Source organism: Heteronotia binoei, chromosome 1 (assembly GCF_032191835.1).
Source record: "Heteronotia binoei isolate CCM8104 ecotype False Entrance Well chromosome 1, APGP_CSIRO_Hbin_v1, whole genome shotgun sequence".
NCBI classification, from domain to species: Eukaryota; Metazoa; Chordata; class Lepidosauria; order Squamata; family Gekkonidae; genus Heteronotia; species Heteronotia binoei.
The window spans coordinates 134,863,230-134,890,114 of NC_083223.1; the positions used below are offsets into that span (position 1 = coordinate 134,863,230).

The 26,885-nt window shown below is 41.0% G+C and overlaps 1 protein-coding gene across 4 annotated transcripts in view; it reads right to left on the bottom strand.

The window, feature by feature from the left end:
* Positions 1–365: 365 nt before the first annotated feature.
* Positions 366–26,885, bottom strand: part of RGS17 (regulator of G protein signaling 17) — a 161,648-nt gene continuing 135,128 nt past the window's right edge. For 2 of the 4 annotated variants that reach the window (XM_060241016.1, XM_060240991.1), the window contains exons 3-5: positions 18,990–19,079; positions 5,468–5,702; positions 366–1,944 (exon numbers count right to left, since the gene is read on the bottom strand). In XM_060241016.1, coding sequence (XP_060096999.1) covers positions 1,756–1,944; positions 5,468–5,702; positions 18,990–19,079 — 514 coding nt within the window. In that variant the 3' untranslated portion in view covers positions 366–1,755. The remainder of the gene's footprint in view (positions 1,945–5,467; positions 5,703–18,989; positions 19,080–26,885) is intronic. The other 2 variants (XM_060240997.1, XM_060241007.1) reach the window with 2 other exon arrangements.

The following is a 26,885-nucleotide window of genomic DNA, read 5'->3' on the forward strand; positions in this document are numbered from 1 at the left end:
AGTCACTTCTGCTCAGCACCACAGCAATTTTACTTTAAAAAAAAGAACTGAGCTCACATCAACAAGATTGATTTAAGGGTAAAGAATTGGGCCTATCAGATCTCTCCAAGTATAAGGCCCACCATTTTTAATTGTAATAAAGGCTTCCATGTTTATCTGTTCAATGGCCTATTTTTAAAAAGTAGCTCTAAGGGAATACTATCACTTAGTACCATTTTGGATATATATATGTGAAAAGAAAATTATCTTATAGACAGATGCTAGTCCTCAACTTGGACTGAAATGCTACATGTAGGCATTTTTTAAATTAAACTTTAAAAAATAAACATTAAACTATCAATCTTGGTTATGTGTATGTATGAATATTTTTGTTTGGCTTTTTTTTTTTTTGCTGAATTATATAACATTACACAACAGTATTAGATTACTGGATAGCCAGTCTTTAATAAATCAGTTACAGAATCTGACATCTTAAATGTACATAGATCCTCTGTTCTTAAAACAATAAAAACAATGTCAGCGTATAGACTATGTCATCCCAACCTGGATCCCATTGTATGGTTTGTGCTTTTTTGTTGGGTTTTTGACATTTCAAACTCTTTAACAAAAATGCCATTGTTTTGGCAGTCAACAACAGCCAGAGGAATCCCCTGTTTTGAATTTTAAATAAATGGTGATAAATAACTCTCTTTCTCTTATACAGAAAGTTTGTCGGTTTGACATAACAATGAATTTCATTCCACAGAGCATTTGGAATAATATTGCTACACCTAAGGACTAGCTTCCTTCAGTGTCAGCATATCTTTAAATATGCAAGTTACTTTCTTGCTCGCTCCCATGATTTATATTGCACAAAATGTTTTTTTTTTAATATAGATATAATTTATGTTGTTGGATTAAATATTGCAACAACTAAGTGGCAAGTGAAACATTCTTGCTTTGCACATGCAGTATGAGGATACACAAGGAAACTCTTTATAAAACAAGTATGTCATTGCAATCTTGACGGCAGTTGTGAAAGGTGCACGAAAGAAATATGATTTGGCAGATCCATTTCCCCCCTTCCACACTCAAGACCTTGGTAAAATGTAGACAAACACCATTATGTATATTTGTTTTCTTCACAGTAGCCTGAGTAGTGCTAAACTGTAGTTCTCCAGGAACTCAGTTCCAGATGTTATTAAACTACTAAGGTGAAGACAGGTGTAATATAAAAAGAGGGCTCACAGCACATCTTTCAGCTGTGAGGTGAGCCTCACTTCCTCTAGGCTTAACCACTGAACTGACAGACATGTATGCCAGCAAATCAAACACTGGCACAGCTATCAGTCTTGCCCCTCCCCCCATGCTGCAGGTGGGCAGTCCACTATTTTATTTTATTTTATTTTATTTTTACAAATGAGGCATTAATGTCCATGCATTTTATCTGTTCCTTTGTCACCTACTTAATTTAAAAAGAAACATTTTTTTTAAAGTGCAAAAACTGCTCCACTGTTTGGGGAGGGGGGTTTCTTGGTGACATCATAGGGGGAGGCAGCAAGTCAGCACCGTGTGTGCAGCCATCTTCTGCTTCAGAGATGCAGAACTGGTTTATACAGAGCTTGTCCCTGGAGAGGAATGGTGTGTTTGGACTGAACAGAGTGAGGGCACTTCCAGAGCAGCCCCGCTGTTCTTAAAATCTCATGTCTGTCTTCATCCTAATAGTCCTCCCCCCAAAAAAAGCTAAATCAAGATTTCAACCCCCAAAAATGAGACCTAAGTTTCAGATGTGGAGCCCATAGTACTTTCAACAAGAGCCTTATAAATCTGAGAGTTCAAAAACCTTGGGAAAGAGTCTCTGTGCATTAATGTGTAGATCTGAAGCTGAGCATCTTCATACATATGAGGATTAGGATCCAACAAATTCCTGTTGATCACTTCTCGCACCCGTGAGTCCAAACTAACCTAAAGAGAACAGAAAAAGATGTTCCTGTTACCTGAGGAACCACATGACTTTATGGTTGGAACCTTATGCACAGGTGGGGTGTAGGCCAAATAAAATTTACTGGTTAGGGTAGGAAAGGAAAGGTCCCCTGTGCAAGCACCAGTCGTTTCCGACTCTGGGGTGACGTTGCTTTCACAATGTTTTCACAGCAGACTTTTTACGGAGTGGCTTGCCATTGCCTTCCCCAGTCATCTACACTCCCCTCCCCCCCCCCCCCCCCGCAGCAAGCTGTGTATTCATTTTGCCAACCTCGGAAGGATGGAAGGCTGAGTCAACCTTGAGCCAGCTACCTGAAAACTCAGCTTCCACCAGGGATTGAACTCAGGTCGTGAGCAGAGTTTAGGACTGCAGTACTACAACTTTAACACTCTGCGCCACGGGGCTCTTGCCTATAAAAAAGATACCCTTGAGTCATGTATGAGCTGTACAACAGATGGGAAGCCAAATGTTTCTTCAGATCGGTTCAAGTCAAAATAATATAATTTACTTGGGATACAATGAAAGGCCCCAAAAGATTTTAATCTACGTATAGTTTGCCTGAACTTTTGTGATATTTGTCTATGTGGAAGCACAAATGTGATTTCAGTAACATTAAGATAAGAACTTGCAGGCAGAGTTTTAATTTTACTAGAATTTTAGAGATTACGTAATAAATTTCTTCACTAAACATATTCAAACATTTGCTGTAGCAAAGCAGTATTGCCACTTATTGCTTCTAACTCCTTCCCAGAGTTACCAACCTCCAGGAGGCCTGGAAATCTCCCGGAATTACAACTGATCTCCAGACTACAGAGATAATTCCTCTGGAGGGAATGGCTGCTTTGGAAGGTGGGATCCATGTTACCAGGTGCTTTCCTCCTGACAGCAAGGGGATTTGGGAGGCATTCTGGGGGTGGGTGGGGACTTTGGCAATGCCATTACATTGGTGACATCAAGGCGATGCTCTGCTTTTCGGGCAAAATTCTATCATAAAGATAAGTACAAACTATATTTTGCCCCAAAAGTAGAACATTGCCCTTGTGGCGTCAGCACATCACCAACATCACGTGGGGATGTCTGTTTGGAAGCAGAGTTTCCCCCACTGGCCAGATGGCTAGCGGCAGGTGGGGGATCCCCTGCCCCCAACTGGGGACTAAGCAACATAAGAGAATCATGGAGAAGTAGAGTGAAGGAAAACCCAAGGTTCCATGATACCAGCCTCCAAAGTTACAAAAACTAATAACTTTCAAGTATCAGAAATATAGAAATTCATAACAGGGTAACCAATACATAAAGCAAAACACTCTTCAATAATGGGAATTTCTGAAAGGACCCAATCCAATATATATTGAAGAGAGCAAGAGACTAAAGTCCACACAAGTCCTCCAAAGGTGCATACAAGCACTCAGTTCTTGATGTGCAGCAATACACAGTACATCCTTAGTGTAACAGGTTAGTACTAGGTTAGTACAAGGATAGTACTAGGATGTCAGCGTTTCACTGACGTTTCTTCCAGCACAATACTTCATTCTTAGTACATGGCAAGAAAGCTTCAAGGCACATAACAGTCTCTAATGCAACAGCTACTAACGTACTGTGTATTGTTGCATGCCAAGAATCAAATGCTTGTATGCACCTTTGGAGGACTTGTGTGGACTTTAGTCTCTTGCTCTCTTCAATACGTATTGGACTGGGTCTTTTTGAAAATTTGGCTTCTCTTATGTTCTCATTATTGAAGAGTGTTTTGCTTTATGTATTGGTTACCCTGTTTTGTATACCTTTGTAAAGATTGTGACTTTTGTTAGTTTTTTGCCTATATGCTTTATGAATTTCTATGTTTCTGATACTTGAGAGTTATTAGTTTTTGTAACTTTGGAGGCTGGTATCACAGAACCTTGGGTTTTCCTTCACCCAACTGGGGACTGGCAAGCCTAAGTGTGGCATTATACTACATTGCCATAATACCTCCACCCCTTAAATTCTGCCCTCTCCAGACTTCACTCTCAAATCTCTCAGGCCCTTTCATTGTACCCCAAGTAAATTATATTATTTTTACCAATGCTCCATGTGTGGCTTTTAATTTGCAAAAGCATGGAATTCTGGGTGCATGTTTAAAAAAGGAGATAACTTTGTTGTCAATGGGTAGTTTTGCTGAGGAGTCACCCCCAAAATCTTCAGGTATTTCCCAACCCAGAGCTGGCAACTGAACAAATCAGTCTTCCAGCCTTAGCTATGTGAGGATAAATTTGGGATGAAAAGCAGTCTCCCTCATTTAACTGTAGGGCTGCCATCCTCCAGGTGGGAAGGAATTAAGTCAACTAGCCTCCAGTTTGGTGTAGTGGTTAAGTGCGTGGACTCTTCTCTGGGAGAACCAGGTTTGATTCCCCACTCCTCCACTTGCACCTGCTGGATGGCCTTGGGTTAGCCATAGCTCTGGCAGAGGTTGTCCTTGAAAAGGCAGCTGCTGTGAGAGTCCTCTCAGCCCCACCCATCTTACAGGTTGTCTGTTGTGGGGGGAGAAGATATGGGAGATTTTAAGCCGCTCTTAGTTTCTGATTCAGGGAGAAGGGTGGGGTATAAATCTGCAATTCTTCTTCTTCCATGTAACAAGGACATTTATAAAAAATACCTGACAAAGGACTTTGGAAACTGATTTATTTGTGACATCATTACATGGAGGCTAGTTGCCTAAATCCCTTCTCACTGAATCCATGTTTCTCACTTTGTTGCTTATCCCCCAGGTGGGGCCTGGAGATCTACCGGTTTTTACAACTGATCTCCAGCTGGCAGAGATCAGCTCCCCTGGAGCAAATGGCTGCTTTGAAGTGTGGACTCTATGGCATTGTGCTATGCTGAGACCCCTCTCCCCCCAAACCCTGCCCTCTCCTGGATTCACCCCCAAAGTCTCCAGGTATTTTCCAACATAGATCTGGCAACCCTATATAACTCTAAACTGTCTCAGGGTCTATATGACCATTGGGTAACTTGGTCATTTTTGTATTGTCCTGTTAAGTGAAAAGGAACATTTTTACTACTCTTTCCCTTCCCTTAACTTCTGATCAGAGATAAAGAAATGTGGTAAAACTATCTGCTTGATGCGGATGATATTGACAAGCAACTTATCAGATGGTTACATGCTCAACATGGGAAATTACTAATTAACAGAACTGCATTCAGAAATACCATAGTGCTGTTTCCTTTTCTGCTCCATGAAAGGGATTTCTACAATTTCTAAATAAATAAATGAAACCAAGCATTACCACAAGCCTTTTCATGTTGTTCTTGGTTATCCAAAATAACATGAGTATTGCATTTTCATTTGACTACACATCTGCTCCTGTACATTTATTGGTTAGAGAGCATCCCAGTGAACAAGGGGAAACACATTTTGTAGTAATTTTGAAGGAATTTTCCTTCAGATTTCATGTTTAATTTCTAATCTGATTATTTAAACTAGCCACAGGTCTTCATGGCTATAATGGTAATTGGAATTTACAGTATTACCTCTTTTGGTGAAAGTATTGAAATATAGTCTTCATATATAATCCTTGCTTTTTCTTCAATCACTTCTTTGTTCTGTTCCATCTTCAGGTCTTCACATGCAAGCCAGAACAGCAGGTTCTCCTCACTGTACTCTGTTCGAAGAAATTCTCTGAAAATATTCCTACCAGCAGGTGTTTTCATCATCTTGTCAAAATTTTGAGCCCAGGACAAAATTTCATCTGCAGTAGGGTTTTGGCTGCAAAAAAAAAGAATGAAAAATGCAATGCAGGAAGCACTTTTTGTCTTCATAGAAATAATACCTCATAAATTTCATTGAAACCAAGTTGGGATGCCTAACTGCATGTTGGACTAGTACTGGGAGACCCAGGTTCAAATCTCTACTGCAAATAGAAGCTTTCTGGGTGACCTTAGGCCAGTCACATGCTCTCTACCTAACCTACCTCACAGATTTGTTGTGAGAATAAAATGAAGGCGAGGAAAATTACATAAGAACATAGGGGCCCTGATAGATCAGACCAATAGTCCATCTAGTCCAGCATCTTGTCTCACACAGTGGCCAATGAGTTTCTGTAGATGACCAACAAAAGGTTATAGAGGCCGATACCTTCTCCTGATGTTGCCTCCTGGCTCTGGGATGACATAAACTACTTCGGATCCTCATTGGGGATAAAGGGAGAGTATAAATAAATATATGAATGTTATGCTTTCCCCCAACGTAAGTCCCTTGATAGGTCACAAATGTGTTTGCTTCACAAACATGTGGAGGCCTAATTAGAAAGGGCTCAGGCTTCCCCTCACACTGTTTTCCTGACCTGCCTCAGGGAATGTATTGATTATCTCATTTGGAATGCACATGTATTGATATGGTCAATGTCTAGGGTTGCCAGACCCCCAGTGGAGATGGTGAACATGTGCTGCCAGGCCCTGCCCCCAGCTACCGACCAGTGGGGGACTTACCAGGAGAAAAAGGAAAACACAGGAAGTGATGTCATCATGCCAGCAACATCTGGGCAATACTCTGGTATTTTGGCAAAAACTCTCTGATAGAAGCCATTTTCAGCATAAAGTTTTTGCCCAATAACCAGAGCATTACTTCGACATTGCTGGTGTGATGATGTCACTTCCTTTGTGATGCTACAACATGGTCTGGGCCTTCCTCTTTCTCCTGGTAAGTCCCCCACTGGTCAGCTGATGATGTCACATCCTATGCAACACCAGCAATGTGGCCTGGGCTTTCCTTTTTCTCCTGGTAAGTTCCCCCATCCCTTATCCTACGTAATATCAATTTTCTCAGTAGAGCAAATAGTGGCTCTCTGGGATATTTCAGGCTGGGAAAACAGCACGGGGAAAAGGTCTAAGCCTTTTCTTCCCACATACTGCAGTCCTAATCCCATTTGGGCCCCCTTGTTCTTGGAAAGTCTGGAGCTCCCAGAACCTTTCTGTGACCAGTCCAGGGATGTACCTAGGAAAAACTCCTGTGTATTTAGGCCATTAGCATGAAGCCCTTTTGTATGATTTCCAAGCTGTTAGAATCCTGGGAATGTCATATTTCCTTTTCTTCAGATGTTTCTCTTATAGATAAAATAATGTGTTTTTAAAAGGATGGCAAAAATTGCCAAAGTTTTAGATAGCAGCAGGTATTCTGTCACATGTTACCATTTCTAAACCAATTTGGTATTCCTTAAAAGACTGACTAAATGCTAGGAGAGAATTCATACAAGCATACTTTCTACTATGAAATGACTACTATCGGTCATTTAGTGGAGAGTTATTAGCTGTGAATATGGAACCTGGGTTTAGTCCATGTTTTCCTACCAACTCAACCACCCGCTCTGTTGTTTGTTTGTTTTGCTCCAAATGTGGTAGTTTGGCAGCCTTTTACAAGCACATCACATTCTGCAAGCATCTTCACTGGAGCATTACTGCAAACAACAAAATTTAATACGGAATGAACTGGTAGCTATTTGCCATTATCAACACATTAACATATTCTACTCTAAGATCAAAATAGCACCTGATGTTTTTATTTATTCTGTATTTTTATATTTTTATGTTTGTGGTTTATATCAATACTGGTTTTTATATGATTTTTGTGGAATGTAAGCTGCCCTGAGCCTGCTTCAGTGGGGAGGGCAGGATATAAGCTAAACAAACAAACAAATAAATAAATACTGGTAAACACTGACATGTAAATTCTCCTTAAATATTTGATAGAATAAGCATATAAATGGGCTGACAGCATATGAGTCCAGATAAGCTTCTAGCAGATACATTTTCATTGCTGAAAGTGTCTAACTCCTTACTAACTACACTGTAGCTTACAGAGATTACTAAATACTTTGAAACAACTGTGGAGAGAGGAGAATTTCATAAGTGTTCATGTAGATCTTACAGATGATACTACAATTCTCTTAATTTTCTGTGCATCTTACCTTAATTTGTCATGAACTTCACAAAACTAACCATCACAGCACAAAGGCTTGAACTACAAGTTACGATTTGTAATTTGTTAGGTCTCTGGTTCCCCAATTTGACTTTGACACCAACAATCAGACATCAGGAATAGTGAAACTTGTTTTTCTAGCTCCTGGATCCTTCAGACTGGGAACATGGCACAGAGGGAAAAGGGATTTCAGCCTTCCTCCTGTGCTGTTTACTGAACCCAAAACGGCCATGGGGAGGGATTATTTGCACTGATGGCTACATGTACAGCCCACAGTGAGGTAAATTAGTTCTACAGGACCATTTTAGGTTGGGAAAATAGCATGAGAAGGAAAGCTGAAACCCTATTTCTCTGAAACCCTGTGACACAATCATAATCCAAATTGGGGCCCCAGGCACTGGAAAAACAATTTTCCCCAGCTCCTAACATCTGACAGTCAAAGTCAGGTATGGGGAACTCCAGTTGTACAAACCATAACATGTAGTTCACAAACCATAACATGTAGTTCGGACCTAAAACAATATGTAGCATAACTGATGGTTTTAGATATATGAGATTTGCAATTGATTCTTATTCATGTCTAGGATACAGATGAACTCTTATGAGGCTGCTTGTGCCTGACTACATGTGGCCTTTTTATTGCATTTTCAATCTTTTCAGTATGAGTATGTCTAAAAGCATGCTAATGAGACCCACAGAACACTAACTGGAAGATTGTTGACATTTAGATGCTTCTTTGCTATATTACCTCCAGAGTTGTCAAGGTTCTCTTTGTTTGGTGCTGCTGGCCAGAATGGTGCTCAATTAGCATATGGTTTAATGAGGGGAAATACTAGAAGTCAAGACAAAGAGAAGCTGGTGGTTGGGGAGGGGAAACCTACTCATTACCAGTGTAAGAAGAATAGTACTCCCAGTTTTTGCTATATTTAAAATCAGTGAAACCACAAACAATGTGCAAAAGTAGTCATTCAACAATGAACTTTTGCAACAGACAAGGTGTCTATTAAAGTGTTTATACAAATTTAACCATATATCACAAAATTACAAAATGATACACCTTTGACCAGGGTCCTTCAATAAGTTTGAAGCACATGCTCCTTATTGAAAAAGAACTGTTTGAATTAGTGTGTTGTGTATGTGGACTTTATGTTTCGTGTGTGTGAGTAGTTCCTGCCTAGCTCATTGGAGCCAGGACTGAGAAGAAGAAGAAGACTGCAGATTTACCCCCCACCCTTCTCTCTAAATCAGAGACTCAGAGCGGCTTACAATCTCCTATATCTTCTCCCCCCACAACAGATACCCTGTGAGGTGGGTGGGGCTGAGAGGGCTCTCACAGCAGCTGCCCTTTCAAGGACAACTCCTGTGATAGCTATGGTTAACCCAAGGCCATTCTAGCAGGTGCATGTGGAGGAGTGGGGAATCAAACCCAGTTCTCCCAGATAAGAGTCCACACACTTAAGCACTACACCAAACTGGCTCTCTTGAGACTGGGGACTGTGAACAATGGGAAGCAGGATCCAAATCTCTGCTTCCTTGGACCAATCACCAGCCCCCTGCTGGTTCAAATGATCCAATGGCACTCCAGCACGGGATATTTGCAGTGTATGTATTTGGCCCGGTTGGCCCAGTTCAGTAGTCTTAGTCTGTTTATCACCAGGAGTTGTTTTGTAGGGAAAAAAAGGTGGTGGAGCTCATCCAGGGATTGTTATGCAGCTTCACCTACTGTTCAATGGACAAGGTGGGAAGGAGGAGGTGGAACTGTCAGAAAGGTTCAAGAGCTGTGCTCCTGTGAGCTCCCACTGAATCCAAGGCCTGCTTATCACTATGATGAAATCACAATAAAAAGAGCTTTGATTCACCGCTACCAGTCTCCTCATGCATTAAACCCAGTATTCAACATAGTGATTCCAAATATAGAAAATTGTTTGTTGTGAAAACAGCCTCTGAAAAAATGCCCAGAATATCCAGGATCAGCATTAGACTATTTTCATTGTAATCCATTGAGACCTTCTGTTGTTTATAGACCTATGCACTGTGTCCTGGTAGAGACAAGATACCCACTTCACTGATTTGTATATCAGTTAATGATTTCAAAATATACAGAGTGATATACTTTGAAAATTTTCAGTGGACTTTATTTAGAACTGTTTTGTATACCTGCAGGTGGATGTTCAACAGGTGTATCATTTTGTAATTTTGTGATATATGGTTGAATTTGTATAAAAACTAATAGACACCTTGTTGTCTGTTGTAAAAGTTCATTGTTCAATGACTACTTTTGCACATTGTTTGTTTGTGGTTTAAGTGCTGTACAGTGTGCTCCCAGGTTTTGTATATATATTTAAAATCAGGGCATTTCTTGTAGAAAAAGCCCAGCAGGAACTCATTTGCATATTAAGACAAACCCCCTGATGCCAAGCCAGCCAAAACTGCATTCCTGTGCATTTCTGCTAAAAAAAAAAGACCGTTTAAAATATTAGATTAAATGGTATAATTATTCAACAGGAATACTCTTCATAAACTTCACAAAGTATTTAACAAGGAAAGTGAGATCCTTCAACATAGTTTTACATCGCCCTCACAGTCTGTGCTTTCTGTGTAATTTCTTTATGTACCACTGTATCCAAGAGGTTAGAACTATGCCATTCGATTTATAGTGTAAATAAATCCTAGAAACTGAGGATGCTTTCACACAAAAACTTTATAAAGACCTATTGTGTTCACTGATGAGGTTGTATAATTTACAATTATTAATCATTGCAGGGTGGGGAACTGTGGACTGCACAGTCACACTCAGACCTTTGCAAGTGGATTTAGAAGTGGCCTGAGTCATATTACTCTGGATTCTCAAATGGTTTCTTCCTTCCTACTGGTTCCTGACAGTCATAGATTGCTGCCCTTTTGCCTATAGCCGTTGTAAGCTTTTTGCACAAGTTGGTTCAGGTACAGCATGTTCAAGATGATTTGCTTTCAAAAAAGGTACCATTCCACTGGTGTGACAGAACTTTGTTTTGAGAGAGCAGAGAGGGCAGTTCCTCTTTCTCACTGCAGATTGTTATTTCCTACCACACCAACTGTTTCCAAAAGCCCTTTGACTCCCAGGAGCAGAATTTTGGGGAGTTCAGTGTGCTTTGGATCAAACCCACATTATGAATAACAAAGAAAGTAATACACTAAAAAGTTCTAATAATTAATACCAAACCAACCAAAAACACATTTAAAAGAAAGAAAACATACACTTGTCACTAATTTTAAAAGTACCAGAGATAAAACCACAGCATGGTTTTGAGTGCTGCAGTAAACTGAAATTTTGCAAGGGTCAGCTGAGTAGAAGAAGCTGTTTGGATCTAGAACAGAGCTGCTGGTAAGGTGAGTGAGACTTGATTTGCTTTTCTAAAACTGCTGGGGAGCATTACCTAGGGTTGCTGTGGGAAGTAACTGTGTGTGTGCTTGGTGCCTGCTGGAGAGGGGTTTCTGATTGCTTTTGTGTGTCTTTTGTGTAGCTGTTGCTGAGTGAGGAGAGCTTGTTTGCCTGGGGGTAATTGCTGCCCCACCCTCTGCTGTTGCTCTGGCTGTTGAGTCAGAAGCGGGTGGGGGCTTGAGCCTTTAATTTGCAAGGCTCATTCATCCTTGCCAGAGGCACAAGCCTTTGGTCCAAACCGAAGGGCAAGAGTCAAAGGGCTCTTGGCCTGGGGGTCTAGCCTGGGGGTTCTGTAGAAAGGTGGGTAGTTACTCAAAAGTAGTTTCAAGTGGCAGTTGGTAGTGAGATTTAAAGAGAAGTGAAGATAAAGAAATTTTTGAAATGGATTGCAACAATATGGCTGGTGAGGGAGCAGAGGCAGTGACATTTAAAGACTGGGATGTTTGTATTTCTACTTGAAAGTAGCACTAATCACACTTGCAGCAAGTGTAAGTTAGGGGCCCTGGTGGAGGAAAAGATACAGGGACTGGAGGCATGATTGTGCACCCTGCAGTGTATAAAGGAAGATGAGGATTTCCTTGACAAAACATATGAGGCGCTCTTGAAAGGACAAGAGGAGAGAGAGGAAAAGGTATCTCAGCAATTAGAAGAGGACCCAACACAGGAGGAGGGTTCCTGGAAAAATGTAACCCGAAGGAGAAAGCAAATCAGTAGATGTTCTGAGTCCCTGCTGCTCAGCAATAGGTTCCAGGATCTCCCCACAGTAACTGATTTTGAACCATTGGAACAAGGGCTACTTCCCCAGCCTCCACAAAGCTTGAACAAAGTTTCTCAGGATCCTCTGGATCAAGAAGCCTGGAGCTTCTGCTCTCCAATATAGGAAGAGGAAGGTGGTAGTGATTGGAGACTCCTTGCTCAGAGGGGTGGAGCCCAAAGTGTGCTGACTGGACTTGTCATCCCGAGAGGTTTGCTGTCTGCTAGGAGCACGCATCCAGCATGTGACAGAAAGGATTGGAAGATTTATCAAGCCCATGGATTACTATCCTTCCTTGCTGATCCACGTGGGAATGAATGATACTGCCCATCATAGCCCTGAACGTATTAGAAAAGACTGTGTGGCTCTGGGTCAGAAGGTGAAGGAGCTAGGCGCACAGGTTGTGTTCTCGTCAGTGCTTCTTGTTGAAAGCCGTGGCTTAGGATGAGAAAGAAGAATACTTCAGATAAATCACTGGCTACGTTGATGGTGTCATCAGGAAAGATTCGGATTTCTGGACCATGGTATACGCTTTCAAGATGGTGGTCTTCTATCGGGAGATGGTTTGCACCTTACGGCGGTAGGGAAAAGGGTGTTTGGTAACAGCCTTGCTAACCTAATAAGGAGGGCTTTAAACTAAATTGTATGGGGGAGCGAAACAATAATTCAGAGCCTCGTATGATGCCAGAAACTGGGGATAAGAACATTAAAGATTTGCAGAGTGCTGCATACACTAGGTAATGTTAACTTGCAGGCTTGTACGGAAACCAAACCCTTGAGATGCATAAAGCGTGGATTCCAATGTCTCTACACTAATGCACAGAGTGTGGGAAACAAACAGGAGGAACTAGAAGTCCTAATAAAGGAAGGAGACTATGACATAATACGCCTTACTGAAACTTGGTGGGATAACATTCACAACTGGAATATTAGGATTCAGGGATACAACTTATTTAAAAGGGACAGGAAAATGAGAAAGGGTGGAGGTGTAGCAGTATATGTGAAGGAGGTATATACTTGTGAGGAAATATGTGAATCTGAGCATGGCAGCTCAGCTGAGAGTCTCTGGGTAAAAATAAAAGGAGTAAGAAATAACAGTGATATTATTGTGGGAGTCTGCTATAGACCACGAAGTCAGAGGATTTGGATGAGATACTTCTGCAGGAGAATGCAAAGTTCTCCAAGAGAAGGGATACAGTGATCATGGGAGATTTCAATTACCCAGACATCTGTTTTAAGTCCAACTCTGCTAAAAATGAAAAGTCAAATAGATTCCTGACTTGTCTTGCTGACAACTTCCTTTTCCAGAAAGTGAAGACGGAAACAAGGGGATCTGCTATCTTGGATTTGATTCTCACCAACAAGGAAGAATTGATTGAAGAAGAGGAAATAGTGGCCACCCTGGGCAGTAGTGATCATGTGATTTTTGGAATTTACAGTCTTAGGGAAGGGAAAAGCTATACGTAGTCAGCCTTATAGGTTGGACTTCAGAAAGGCAAACTTTGATAAACTTAGAACTATGCTGGATAAAACTCCAGGGTCAGAAATACTTAGGAGGAAGGGGGTTGAGGAGGGGTGGGAGTTTCTTAAAAGCAAAATACTGAAAGCGCAATCACAGACGATTCCTATGAGAAGAAAAAATGGAAAAAGCCTAAAGAAGCTGAATTGGCTCCATAAACAGCTCTCTAAAAACTTGAGAAATAAAAAAGTCTTCTTTAGGAATTGGAAGGAGGGCTTTATAATCAAGGATGAATATAAACAAATCACCAGTGCTTGTAGAGAAAAAAATTAGGAAAGCTAAAGCTCAGTATGAGCTTAGGCTGGCCAAAGATGCTAAAAACAACAAAAAAGGGTTCTTTTCTTATGTTCAGAGTAAGAAAAAGAGCAAGGACACGGTAGGTCCATTGTGAGGGCAAGAAAGTGAAATTGTAACAGGTAATGAAGAGAGGGTGGAACTGCTCAGTTCCTACTTTTCCTCAGTCTTCTCTTCTGAGGGAAGCAGTGCTCAAAAAACAGAACATATAAAGAGGGTAAGAAGTTCCAACCTAGGATCAGCATAGGGGTAGTACATAAGCACCTAGTTTCTTTAAATGAAACTAAGTCCTCAGGGCCAGATGAATTGCATCCAAGGGTTCTAAAAGAGCTTGGGGATGTAATTTCTGAACCTCTGACTATTATTTTTGAGAATTCTTGGAGAACAGGAGAGGTGCCGGAAGATTGGAGGTGGGCAAATGTTGTCTCTATCTTCAAGAAGGGGAAAAAAGACGATCCGGGTAACTACTGTCCCGTCAGCATGGAAAAGTTTTAGAACAAATCATCAAACAGTCGGTCCTGGAATATTTAGAAATAATGGCTGTGATTACTAAGAGCCAGGATGGTTTTCTCAAGAACAAGTCATGTCAGACTAACCTGATCTCTTTTTTTTGAGAAAGTGACTACCTTGCAGGATCAGGGGAATGCTGTAGACATCGTTTATCTTGATTTCAGTAAGGCTTTTGATAAAGTTCCACATACTATCCTTGTTGACAAGTTGGTAAAATGTGGTTTGGATCCTGTTACCATTAGGTGGATTTGTAACTGGTTGACAGATTGCACCCAAAGAGTGCTTGTGAATGGTTCCTCATCCTCTTGGAGAGGAGTGACAAGTGGAGTGCCTCAAGGATCTGTCCTGGGACCTGTTTTGTTCAGCATCTTTATCAATGATTTGGATGAAGGAATACAGGGAATGCTTATTAAATTTGCAGATGATACTAAATTGGGAGAGGTTGCAAACACAGAAGAAGACAAACAGGATACAGGATGACCTTGACAGGCTGGAAAACTGGGCTAAAATCAATAAAATGAATTTTAACAGGGATAAATGTAAAGTTCTGCATTTAGGTAGGAAAAATCCAATGCATGGTTATAGGATGGGGGGGGGACTTGTTTTAGCAGTAGTATGTGCGAAAAGGATCTAGGGGTCTTAGTGGATCATACACTGAACATGAGTCAACAGTGTGATGCAGTGGTTAAAAAGGCAAATGCAATTTTGGGCTGTATCAACAGAAGAATAGTGTCCAGATCATGTGATGTGATGGTATCGCTTTACTCTGCTCTGGTAATTGTGTTCAGTTTTGGGCACAACATTTTAAGAAGGGTATAGACAAGCTGGAATGGGTCCAGAGGAGGGCAACAAAGATGGTGAGGGGTCTGGAGACCAAGTCCTATGAGGAAAGGTTGAAGGAGCTGGGGATGTTTAGCCTGGAGAGGAGGTGGCTGAGAGGTGATATGATCACCATCTTCAAGTACTTGAAGGGCTGTTATCTAGAGGATGGTGTGGAATTGTTTTCTGTGGCCCCAGAAGGTAGGACCAGAACCTATGGGTTGAAATTAAATCAAAAGAGTTTCTGGCTCAGCATTAGGAAGTACTTCCTGACCGTTAGAGCGATTCCTCAGTGGAACAGGCTTCCTCAGGAGATGGTGCGTTCTCCTTCCTTGGAGATTTTTAAACAGAGGCCATCTGACAGCAATGAAGATCCAGCAGTGAATTTAGGGGGAAGTGTTTATGAGTTTCCTGCATTGTTCAAGGGGTTGGACTAGATGACCCTAGAGGTTCCTTCAAACTCTATGATTCTATAGTAGGACATTTGTTGAGGCCAAGAACCTGGCAGAGGAGCCACCACTGACCAGATACACTTGGCCCAACTGCTCCCATCAAAAATGGTATCAACCAGAGACTCATGCTACATTGTAGAGGCCTCTGAGACAACCTCTTATACTGTGGGGACAATTTCAGTTCCCTGGAGAAAATGGATTCATTCCTTTTAACATTTGTGGCCTTGGTCAGGCAAAAAACAGCAGGAAGAAGTGTGTTTTTGTTCACAAGGTGCTGGAGTATTTAAAGGGGGAGCCACTGGAGGGCATCATATCTTCCAAATTCTGTTTTGGGGGGAGGGGTGTGTGTGAATATTTGTGTGTATGTGTGCCTGGAAGTCATCGTTGGAGCTTGGTCATTCAGAAAGGTGGCTTGCAATTGAATGCCCATGTCTGGGCCTTGGTATTCCTTGGAGGTCTCCCATCCAAGTACTCGCCAGGGTTGGCCCTGCTTAGCTTCCAAGATCTGATGAGATCAGGCTTGCCTGAGCTATCCAGGTCAGGGCATATCCTCCAAATAGGGGCTATAGGAGCTATATGGGGCTATAGAGTCAGTCATGGATACTAGGCTTGGGCAAGAATAGTCTGCTTCCTGTGAGAATGTAAATGTCCACAATATTATATCAAACTCGTTGACTAGATGTGATTTATGGAGAGCAGCAACATGACCTAGCAGATCATCTGGTGTAGATTTACTTAGCCTTCTCCAGTGGGAGCTTCACTTTGTAAGTGGAGCTCGGCAGAGATTACACAAACTGTCAATATTGCACGAACGAAATGATTGCTTCAAGGATTCTTAAAACATTTCCCCAACATATGGAGACCACAGATATTGGCTTTGGAAACAGAATTGATAAGCATTCTTCCAAACTGGTAGATGCTGTGCTGTACAAACCTATCAGTGTCCACAAGGTGGCATTGTCCTGAAGTGAAACCCAAGCAGCAATACATGCACCAGATATTCCATTGATGTCATCTTTAAAAAAGAAAAATCCAGGCCCTTGTGAATTATAGCAACTAAATAAGATGGAATTGTGCCAATATGTTAAACTAGTGTGAAAAGAAAATCTAATAAATTCAAAATTATTGCCATAGAGTCCAAATAAAATAATAAATACTTATCTGCCTGCAATGTGATAAGGATTGTCCCTGTGTGAGAAATGATAGTTAGCCATATAATCTACTTGTTGCAAAATGGACCTGGAGCTGACCACAGAATAACCAGTGTAGTTCTCTGATTTCTAATAACCCTAAATGGCAGTATAATTATGCATAGTTGTACAGTCTTTCCCTGAATTACACAAATGCCCACTTGGAAATAAGAGAGTGAAACACAGCAATGAGCTTAGAGTGTGATTCTGTTATTCAGAAAAAAATTAAGAATGTGATTCTCAGTGCATTATTTCTTCATTTTTGTATTTCCTTTGTTTATTATTACCCCATTCAGATGAGGCAATGCCCCTAAACTACAAGAATGGTTACTGAAAGTAAAGGGAATCTATACTTTGTAAGATTAACTGCTTACCAGAGTAATAGGTATATAGATTAGATAATTTATGACCAAGAGTAATGCAAAAATATTGAGCTGTTAATTGCATAATTATATTAAACAATAACACTGACAACTGCTGGAATAGAATTCTCAGTGTTTACAAGACAGGGCAGATCTGATTCTGTGTGTCAATGTATTTTATATGTATTCTGTATCTCCTTTTTTGTATTTTTAAATAATTGTAACATTTAAAAAAAATAAGATGTAGGCAATGATAGTTGGCAAGGCAAATTTTCTGGAACATTGTGCTGCCTATCCCTGATCTGGTGAGCCTTTGTTGGACATATGGAATTAAAAGTTTGAGAGCTTTGTTAGATCCAGATCTTTTGGGAAAACAAGTTGATGTGGTGGTCAAATGTGCAGTTTTTTCATCATCAGCACAGAAGATACCTTTCCTTTGGATTCAGCCAACTAAACCATGCTGTAGTAACCTTGAGACTAGACTATTACAATGGGCTGTCCTTGAAGAAAATGGAAACTTTTGTCAGCCCAAAACACAGCAAGTTGGTTATTGTCTATGCTATTTTTTTGCAAGTATTTTCCCCATCTTGAAATCACTGTATTGGTTGCTTTTTTATTTCTGTGTTCAATTCAAGGTGAGAGTTTGTACTTTTAAACAGTCACGATCTGGGTGGGGTTGGTAATCCCCAGGTAGGGGCAGGGGATCCCCTGGTTTAGAGGCCCTTCCCCTGCTTCTGTGACATCAGAAAGTAGGGGGGGGGGTATCTGGGACTCTGGCAGGGCCAGCACATGGGAATATGTGAGGTAGGCACCTGTCAAGGGCACCACCTCACTGCAATAGTGGGGGGCAGGGGTTGGCACCCCCACCCACTCATGCCGACCCTTATACTCCACATCATCCTTTCTTCGCTCCAAGCAATCAGAGCAAAGAAAGGACAACACGGTGCTTGCCCAGCTCCCTCTGAAGTGGGAGAGGGCTGGGCAAGGGGCAGGCTGAGCCACGCATTCGGAAAGGTTCAGGTTTAGGTTCAGGGGAATGTTACATATACTACTGCCTCTTTACAATATTCAGTGCCTGCAAAGACTGCATGCAAAATCTTTAGGGTTGCTAGCCTCCAGGTGGGGCCTGGAGATCTCCCACTTTTACAGATGATCTCCAGCTGGCAGAGATCAGCTCCCCTGGAGAAAATGGCTGTTTTGAAGGGTGGACTCTGTGGCATTGTACTATGCTGAGGCCCCTCCCTTCCCCAAACCCTGCTCTCTCCTGGATCCATCCCCAAAGTCTCCAGGTATTTTCCAATACAGACCTGGAAACCCTAAAAATCTTTGTTCCTTGAAGGCACCAAAGCAGCACCAAAGCAGAACTTTTTTTTAAGCACAAGGTTCAGGTTGCTTGAGTGCAGAATTGTAACACTTTTATGGGGAAAACGGTATAATGGAACACACCGAGCCTTGTGATCCAAACAGCCATTTTTCCCTCTAGAAAACATACACTTTCATGTTGACAAATGGATGAAAGAAAGGTAGAATTTTGATTTGATTTATTTGGACTACAATTGTATCTCATCAGTTTTACAGTTAAGGATGTGAAACAGGTGGAAGCAGCTGACTGAAATCTAGACATTCCATGGAATTCTTCATGAATTAGGGAAATGCAAGTATTCACATGTGGATGCACAGAACTACTTAACAGGTTATAACCAGGCTGCCTTTTAGGAGCAACATCAGAACACTGAAGGAGATGAATGGCAGACTTACCACTCTTCTATGACCTGGATGCTCTCCATTTTGGTTGTGTGGGTTGGCCTTCCTGTATTGTCCCCTCTTTCTTCATTCCTAACAGTGAGGCTGCAATGTAGTACAACACTTTATATTGTCTAGAGAAAATTAACTTAAAATAATGAATATATATCATTTAAAACAATATTGAGGTTTAATGTGAACTTGCATACTTAAAGACACATTTTTCTTATTAGTACTTGTAAGCCAACGGACTTTCTTTCCCTGGCAACTCACTTTTTTCTTGTTTCATGCACAGACCAAACCCAATGAAATCAGAGTAAATATTTTCACACATTTTTTAAAATTTCACAAATTCTAAAACTTCCTCATGTTTTTAATTATTATGGCAGTTGAGTCTGGATAACTGATTGAATCGTTACATGCATCAACTTTTAGTATGTGAATGGCATCAGATTATATTCCTGAATTTATGCAAAAATTAGGATATTTTCTATTGCTGTACTTTAAGGCAAGGGTCCAACAGGTAGCTCATGACCAGATGTTACAGAGCAGCCCAGGACAAGATTGTGAAATTATATGCCCGAGGCATGGTTTTTTAAAAATAAAAATAATGTTTTAATTTCTGCACTGCTTAGTCGATAGCTTCATTTCTGGTGCTCTTCCTAGTCCATGCTCTGCTTCTAAGAGATAACAAAACTTGGTACCATGGTGGGAGGGAGCAAAGTGGAATATTTTTCATTACTCAGAACTTGGGCTGCCAACTGTGAGCTGGGAAATTCCTGGATATTTAGGGGTGCAGCCTGGGAGGGCAGGTAGGAAATGCAATGAGGTATAACACTATAGAGTCCACATCCAAAGTAGCAATTTTCTTCAGGGCCACTGTAGTCTGGAGATTAGTTCTAATTCTGAGAGATTTCCAGGCCCACCTTACATTGTTCTCAATAATTAAAAGATTAGAGATGCCTTTAAGGCATAACAGTAGATTATGCCTTAGTCTTCAGTGATTTTACCTCTTTAGCAGTTTTCAGCTGTGCCTTTTCTGCAATATGTCCTCAAAAGAATTTAAATTGGAGCTATCTAAATTCCTATTTATCAATGCTCCTATTTTTAGCTTATGTTTTGCAATTTTATTAGCCCTTTAAACACCCAGAAATTCATGCATGTTGCCTCAGAGACCAAGGTATCTATTTGTAACAGCTTGCAAAGAATCTCAGATGTACTGCAGAACACACCAACTAGTTTCAAGAAGAACCTCCTGCTCCCTAACCCCGCCTCCCCCCCCACTCAATATCCTGCAGCTCCTTGCTTCATTTCTCTTGTCACCTCCTACTACCAAGATCTTTGGCATGAAAAATCTCCCATGAGCCAGACTTTGTCACTTTCATTGTAAATCTTGCCCTGTCATGGCAAGACACTCGCAAGGCAGAGGTAGGACCTCACCAAAAAATATAGCTAGGAATGATGGATGCTGAGACAAAATGTCGCAGGTTTTTTTTATGAGACCCCAGACTGACATGGAGAGTGCGAATCTTGCTTTTGAAACCCTTATCTGCAGTTTCCCGATGCTGATCTAAATGACAATGTACTCTTAGAACAAATTCCACCAAATAGTGCTGCTTTATGAGCTCCATTTATTTTATTTGCTAAAACTTAACGGTATGTCTTTATATTTAAGGAGTCATAATGTTACCAACAGAAAGTAAGAAAACATATATATATATATATATATATATATATATATATATATATATATATATATATATATATATATATATATATATATATATGATGTAATGACCTTATACCTGGAGCTTGTCATATGATGATAAATGATATTGTCCTAAGAGTTGATCTGAGCTATACATAATCTTAAATGAATAAATGAATAAAATATATGTATCTGGGGTCCAGGAATCCTTTATTCTTCAATATTAAGATGTGAGGATTTTGTGCCTTAAAGTTAGTAACACTTTTGCCAGTGGTCTCTCCAAACCAATAAAATGTCTACTTTTCAGCACCCCCCCTCCCCAAATCTGTCCTTGCAGTAGCTAATTGCTGACTATAATATTAATGTCTCTGCCTGAAGTCCTATTCCACTTATATAAAAAGCTTAGTGAAAATGAGTATGTTTCCCCCCTTTCTCCAAAGAATTATCACAAAGAAATCACATTTGTTCACCCTTTCTTTATTTCTGATTCCTATGACTTTTTTTTTTGCGAACATGAGATTTCCTCCAGGATTGCAGAAGTCAGATTTGTAGCCGTGGTTGATGTTATACAGGTTTGGTAATTTGCATGGATTTGGCATAGAAATAAAATAACATGAAATCCATCTTAAGGTTCAAGTAAAGTTTATTGACTGAGATCTACTAAATTTTCATTGGCAATTCAGCAAAGAGCTATTGAACAACAAACAGAGCTAGAAACCTTTTTCTGCTGTCCACCAAACTGTGCCATTTTGTTACCCATAATCACTTCAGATTTGGTGATGAACTGTTTCTCCAGATCAGTGGTACAGCCATGGGCAACCACGTGGGTCCACAATATGATAATGTTTTTATGACTGACTTGGAACAATGTGTCTTAGACTCCCACCCACTTATACCTTTCTTATATCTATGTTACACTGATTACATTTTTATTTTATGGACACATGGTAAAGAAGACCTGGACACATTCAATAACTTTCACCCCACCATCAACCTGACAATGGATCAATCTATGCAAGAAATAATTTTTCTGGACACTACTGTAAAAATACACAATAGACGCATAGACACCACATTATATCAGAACCTACTGACTAACAAACACACCTACATGCCTCCAGCTTTCATCCTAAACATACCAATCAATCCATTGTATACAGCCAGGCTCTATGCTACAGCAGCATCTGCTCCAATCCTACATACAGGAATTCTCGCCTAAGGGATCTATAACAAACCTTTTTTGATGAATTCAGGAAACAGATGAATAAGGCCAGAATGGTACTCAGAGAAAACCTGTTACAAGACAGGCCCCAAAATTACAATAATAGAATACCACTCGTGGTCACATACAACTCTCAACTCAAAATGGTTCAATGCATCGTCAATTACTTACAACCTCTACTAGACAATGACAGGTCTTTTTCACTACATCAGGTCTCTTTGGCTGCATCAGGGGTGTGTGGCCTAATATGCAAAGGAGCTCCTGCTACAAAAAAAGCCCTGAATGTTTGTAATACTATGCAACATGCTATGCCAATAAAGGTGTGAACAACGATACTATGCAACATATTAGAGTAGATTTTTCTGACAGAACACCTCTAAGAAAAAGATGTTGTTTTAATCCATGCTTGAGAGGAGACCAATGAAGCATGACAACACACTCTAAATGTATTATTCTCTACAATCAAGAAACCTAATGATAGCCTCTCACCAACAAGGCTGCATCAATCTTCCCCCTCCTCTCTGAGCCTCCCAAGAGGTGTGAGGGATGGGGGCTTTCTCCCTGCCTTTGCAACTCTGGGGTTCAAAAGCAGGGAGAGATTCCCTCCCCCATGCATCTCCAGAGTTTCCTGAGAGACAGGGGCTTTTTCCATGCCTTTGCAGCCCCTGGGGGTGCAAAAGCAGGGAGAAGATCTCCCCCCCCCCCAAGCATCTCCAGAGTTTCCTGAGAGGCAGGGAGGCAGGGCCTTTCTCACTGCCTTTTCACCCCTGAGGTGCAAAAGCAGGGAGAGGATCTCCCCCCCCTTCATTATATCCTATTGGCCCATTCTTTCCTATGGGCCCATAGGATAAAATGGAGGGATCATGCCACCTCTGTGGCGCGGCGCCAGAGAAGGGGTTTAAAGTTTAAATCCCCTTCTCTAGCATCGCGCCGCAGAGGCAGCACAATCCATCCATTCTATCCTGTCAGTCACAGGAAAGAATGGAGTCCATTCTTTCCTATGGGCTCATAGGATAGAATGGGGGGATCCACAGTTGCTGCTGCATGACTCTAGAGAAGGGGACTTAAACTTTAAACCCCTTATCTGGTGTGGCGCTGCAGAGGGATAGAGAAAGTTAGTTTTGCCTAGGGCACAAAATGCTCTAGGGCTGGCACTGGAGGGAAGAGTGGCTTGAAGAGCAAACCTTCATCACGACATCAGGCTGAACTATATGTCAGATTTTTCCTATGTATGTCTTGAGGTTTATCACAGATATGTTCTGTGAGCGACATGTTTCCCAGGTGTGGGGGCCTAATTTTCATCAGGATTATGGCTTAGGCCCTTCCTCTGCACCATTGTTCATTTATTCCATCTACTTGGTCTCTCTTGCTGCAGTTTTCCATCTGATATGGCCCACCTGAGACGACTCTATAGTTTGGTTTATGGCCTAGCTGCTCCAGTTTTTTGGGAGCATTATATTTGTAACTTATGGTGCCATCTGTTCTCAATTTATAACTCCTTGTTTTTAATGTTTTAACTATTTGTTATACTTGTTTTAATTGGTATTGTTGGAATTGTTGCTGTAATCCACCATGAGCCCACTCATGGGGAGGGCAGAATATAAATTTGAAGAAATAAAAAAAAATGGTCCTCACACAAAACAGTACCAGGAGCTGCTGGGGAAATTGAAGTTTAACTTTATCAATATATGAGCAGCCCCAAATACACCTGAGAAGCAGCATATCTATGACCCAATCCAGGGAAGTACCTGAGAAAAAAGTAATGTGTAGTTAGACCCTGTAGTCTACTAATGATTTCAGAAGTAAAATGGATAGTTTTTCTTTCAAAATTCATGAGACTGTATATATGGACGGGATCAGATATAATATGGGACATATTATGAGGCTCAAGAAATAATGCTTAGGCCGTATGCAATAATCTTTTAAACTATAACATTTGAAAAGCATCTTCTGTAAAAAACTTTTTTTTGGCAGATTAAGACAGTATTTTTGCATATCCTATTTATGGTTGAATTCACATGGAGATTATTCTCTCATCACTGCTGCAAATGCAGAGGCATTTACACTTCCAACAAGGGGCGGGTTCAAAAGGGATTTGTGCATGGTTTTATTTTCCCTGCATTGCTCCCTTGCTACAGAAAAAAGGGGGGGGGCTTTTAAAAATTGGTAATTGCTATGGAACATTAGCACAGTAATGTTATAAACTTCTATTGCCCTCATATACTAGTTCCTCTGTAAGAGTTGCTTTAAAAGAATTCAGAGAAACTAGGTTTTGGCAACAGAGTATTACAATCATTGCTTTTTTTAAAAAAAAGCCCTCTAGTGATATCAGGGAGATCACAGTTGTGGGGGCTAAGTGAAAGAAAATGTTTTTGATGTGGGTGGGGTTTCTGAAAATGCATGCCTTCCCATTGTTAATGTACTTCCACGGCATTCTTTTCTGAACAATCATACTAACAAGCAAAGTGGGGAAAGTAGATGATTAGAGGATGATTAGATATTGTGTGGATGGTGGCTCCAAAAGAACAATAAAACTCTGCTGCAGTTTGGAAGCCAAAGTGGAGAATGTGTGGATGCAGTCCAAGTGTAGCAAAGCTAATTTTTTTTTTTTTGGGGGGGGGAGGCGTGGCTTAAAAGAAAAGCAGAGCATACCAATCAATATCTGGGCTAGATAGGTTGCAAGACCCCTGCTTTTGAGGGTGCTGGACGGCAGGGAGAAATCCCATCCTCAACTGGTCCGAAAGGCAATGATGATGTCATTCAAAATTAATGTCATCATGTCACTGAGGTCATGTGGCAAAACATCCTCTCAACCCATGCCTTGCCCATACGGTCACTTTGGAGCCTCCCCTTTTCTGAGGTAATGAACCATGTGATGCAGCATCATGTCCCATCTGACACCGTGTCATAGGTCCTTGGACCTCCTACCCCCTCTGGGTGCTCAAGGTAGTCCTTATAACCTCTGACCCAACATCCCACAGGTGCGCATCTGACAGTACCCCCACCCTGCTGTTTAGATACTTGATCAGTTGAGGGTCCTTTCCCCCATACCCTATTCATCGCCATTGGAGCCTTCCTTGAAGACTACAACTGGAAATTATTACTCTGTTTGTCTATCCCTGTGTTTACCTCTGTGTATTTCATGCTGTTTTCCTAGGACTGTATGTGTGTTGAATGATTTTATTCCCTTGTATGATTGCCTTTATAATAAATACCACTGATTATTAGACAACATCTCGTTATTGGGTGACTTCCAAAGGAGACATCTTCTGTATACATAGATCCTGATCTTGCTATAGCCTAGTTGCTCACCAAACTAATTCCCCTAACCTATTTTTAGGGCAATTTGGCTAACACTGTTGAACAGAGGACTGCTACCTCTTCATTATTCTAATAGTACGGTATACCTGCGTCTTCCAGAAAATGGGATTCAAGGGCAGCAGGAAAATATACACAATGATTATAGGACTGTATATGGATGGTAGTGGAACCAACAAAATTGTTTATGAACTTTGAGCTCAGTTAAAGTCATATGAATTGTGTTTAGAAGTATTATTTGAGTTCCAATGAAATGCATAAGTGAAAAATAAAAAAAAGTGTTTAGAATTTATTCAAGTGTATAAGTTTTCACAGTGTTTTTGCTCACATATTCACCAATCTCCAGTTGGGGGCAGGGGATCCCCCAGTTTGGAGGCCCTGCTGCCACTTCAGGTTCATCAGAAAGCTGGATGGGGGAGGAAAATGTCTGCTGGGCACTCCATTATTCCCTATGGAGGCCGATTCTCATAGAGTATAATGGAGAATTGATCTATGGGTATCTGGGGCTCTGTGGGACTGGTTTTTTGAGCTGGAGACACCAAATTTTGCAGCAGAACATCTGGTGCCTCTCCTCAAAATACTTCCCACATTTCAAAAAGTTTGGACCAGAGGATCCAATTCTGTGAGCCCCAAAAGAAGGTGTCCCTATCCTTCATTACTTCCAAATGAAGGGAAGGCATTTCAAAGGTGTGCAGTTCCTTTAAATGTGATTGCCAGAACTCCCTTCAGAGTGCAATCATGCTTGTCACATTCTTGCTCCTGGCTCCACCCCCATAGTCTCCTGACTCCACCCCCAAAGGTCCCAGTTATTTCTTGAGTTACACCTGGCAACCCTATACTGGTCATCAGAGCCGGATCTGGGGGGGGGGGCAGAGGGGGGGGCTTGAGTATGGAGTTCATTGTATTCTATAGGACCATAAGATAGACTGGCCCATAAGGGGGCGTCATTTTTTAATTTGGCCCCCCTCAAAAAACATGTAGATCCGGTCCTGCTGGTCATCAGTTTCATTTGTAGAGTGAACACATGCAGGATCTGTCAGCATTCACTGTGATGTGAATATGGCCACAGTAACACAGCTCAGTAGTGAAGATCATCATGGCTTGAACTCGTTAGAGTAATAATGTGATTATTAAAAATAATGAACAGAGATATCAATGGATACAATATATCCACCAGTCATACCAGGTAATATTAATTTGGTTGTTGGGCAAATACAGTAACTCCTTGTCAAGAGACTAGTCCTTTTTCATAGTCTCTTGTTCAAAATTCAAACTATGATTCAAACTGAAGCCTAGAAAAACATGGAAGTTTTCTCCTCCCTGAGAAACCAACATCAAGCTGACTGTAGTTTCAGAGGAAGAGATAAGGAGGATGGAAGGTTTTCAAAGGTGCTGGGTGCAAGGGTACAGGTGCAGTTTCAAGGCCACCAGATTGGGCCCACATATTCCAAAATGTAATGTTTTGTGGGTTGGAGGAAGGTGTCTCTGACACTCTACAGGTGTAGAGTGTCAGAGCTAACTGGCAATCTTATCTGATTGGTTGAATCACCTGGATAGTAACTGGTTAGTTACGTTACATCAGTGATCTACATTTGATTGGTCAGCCAGAATCATACCAAAGCAGGTCATATGGTATAAAGGAAAGATTTTTTATTCCAGTTTT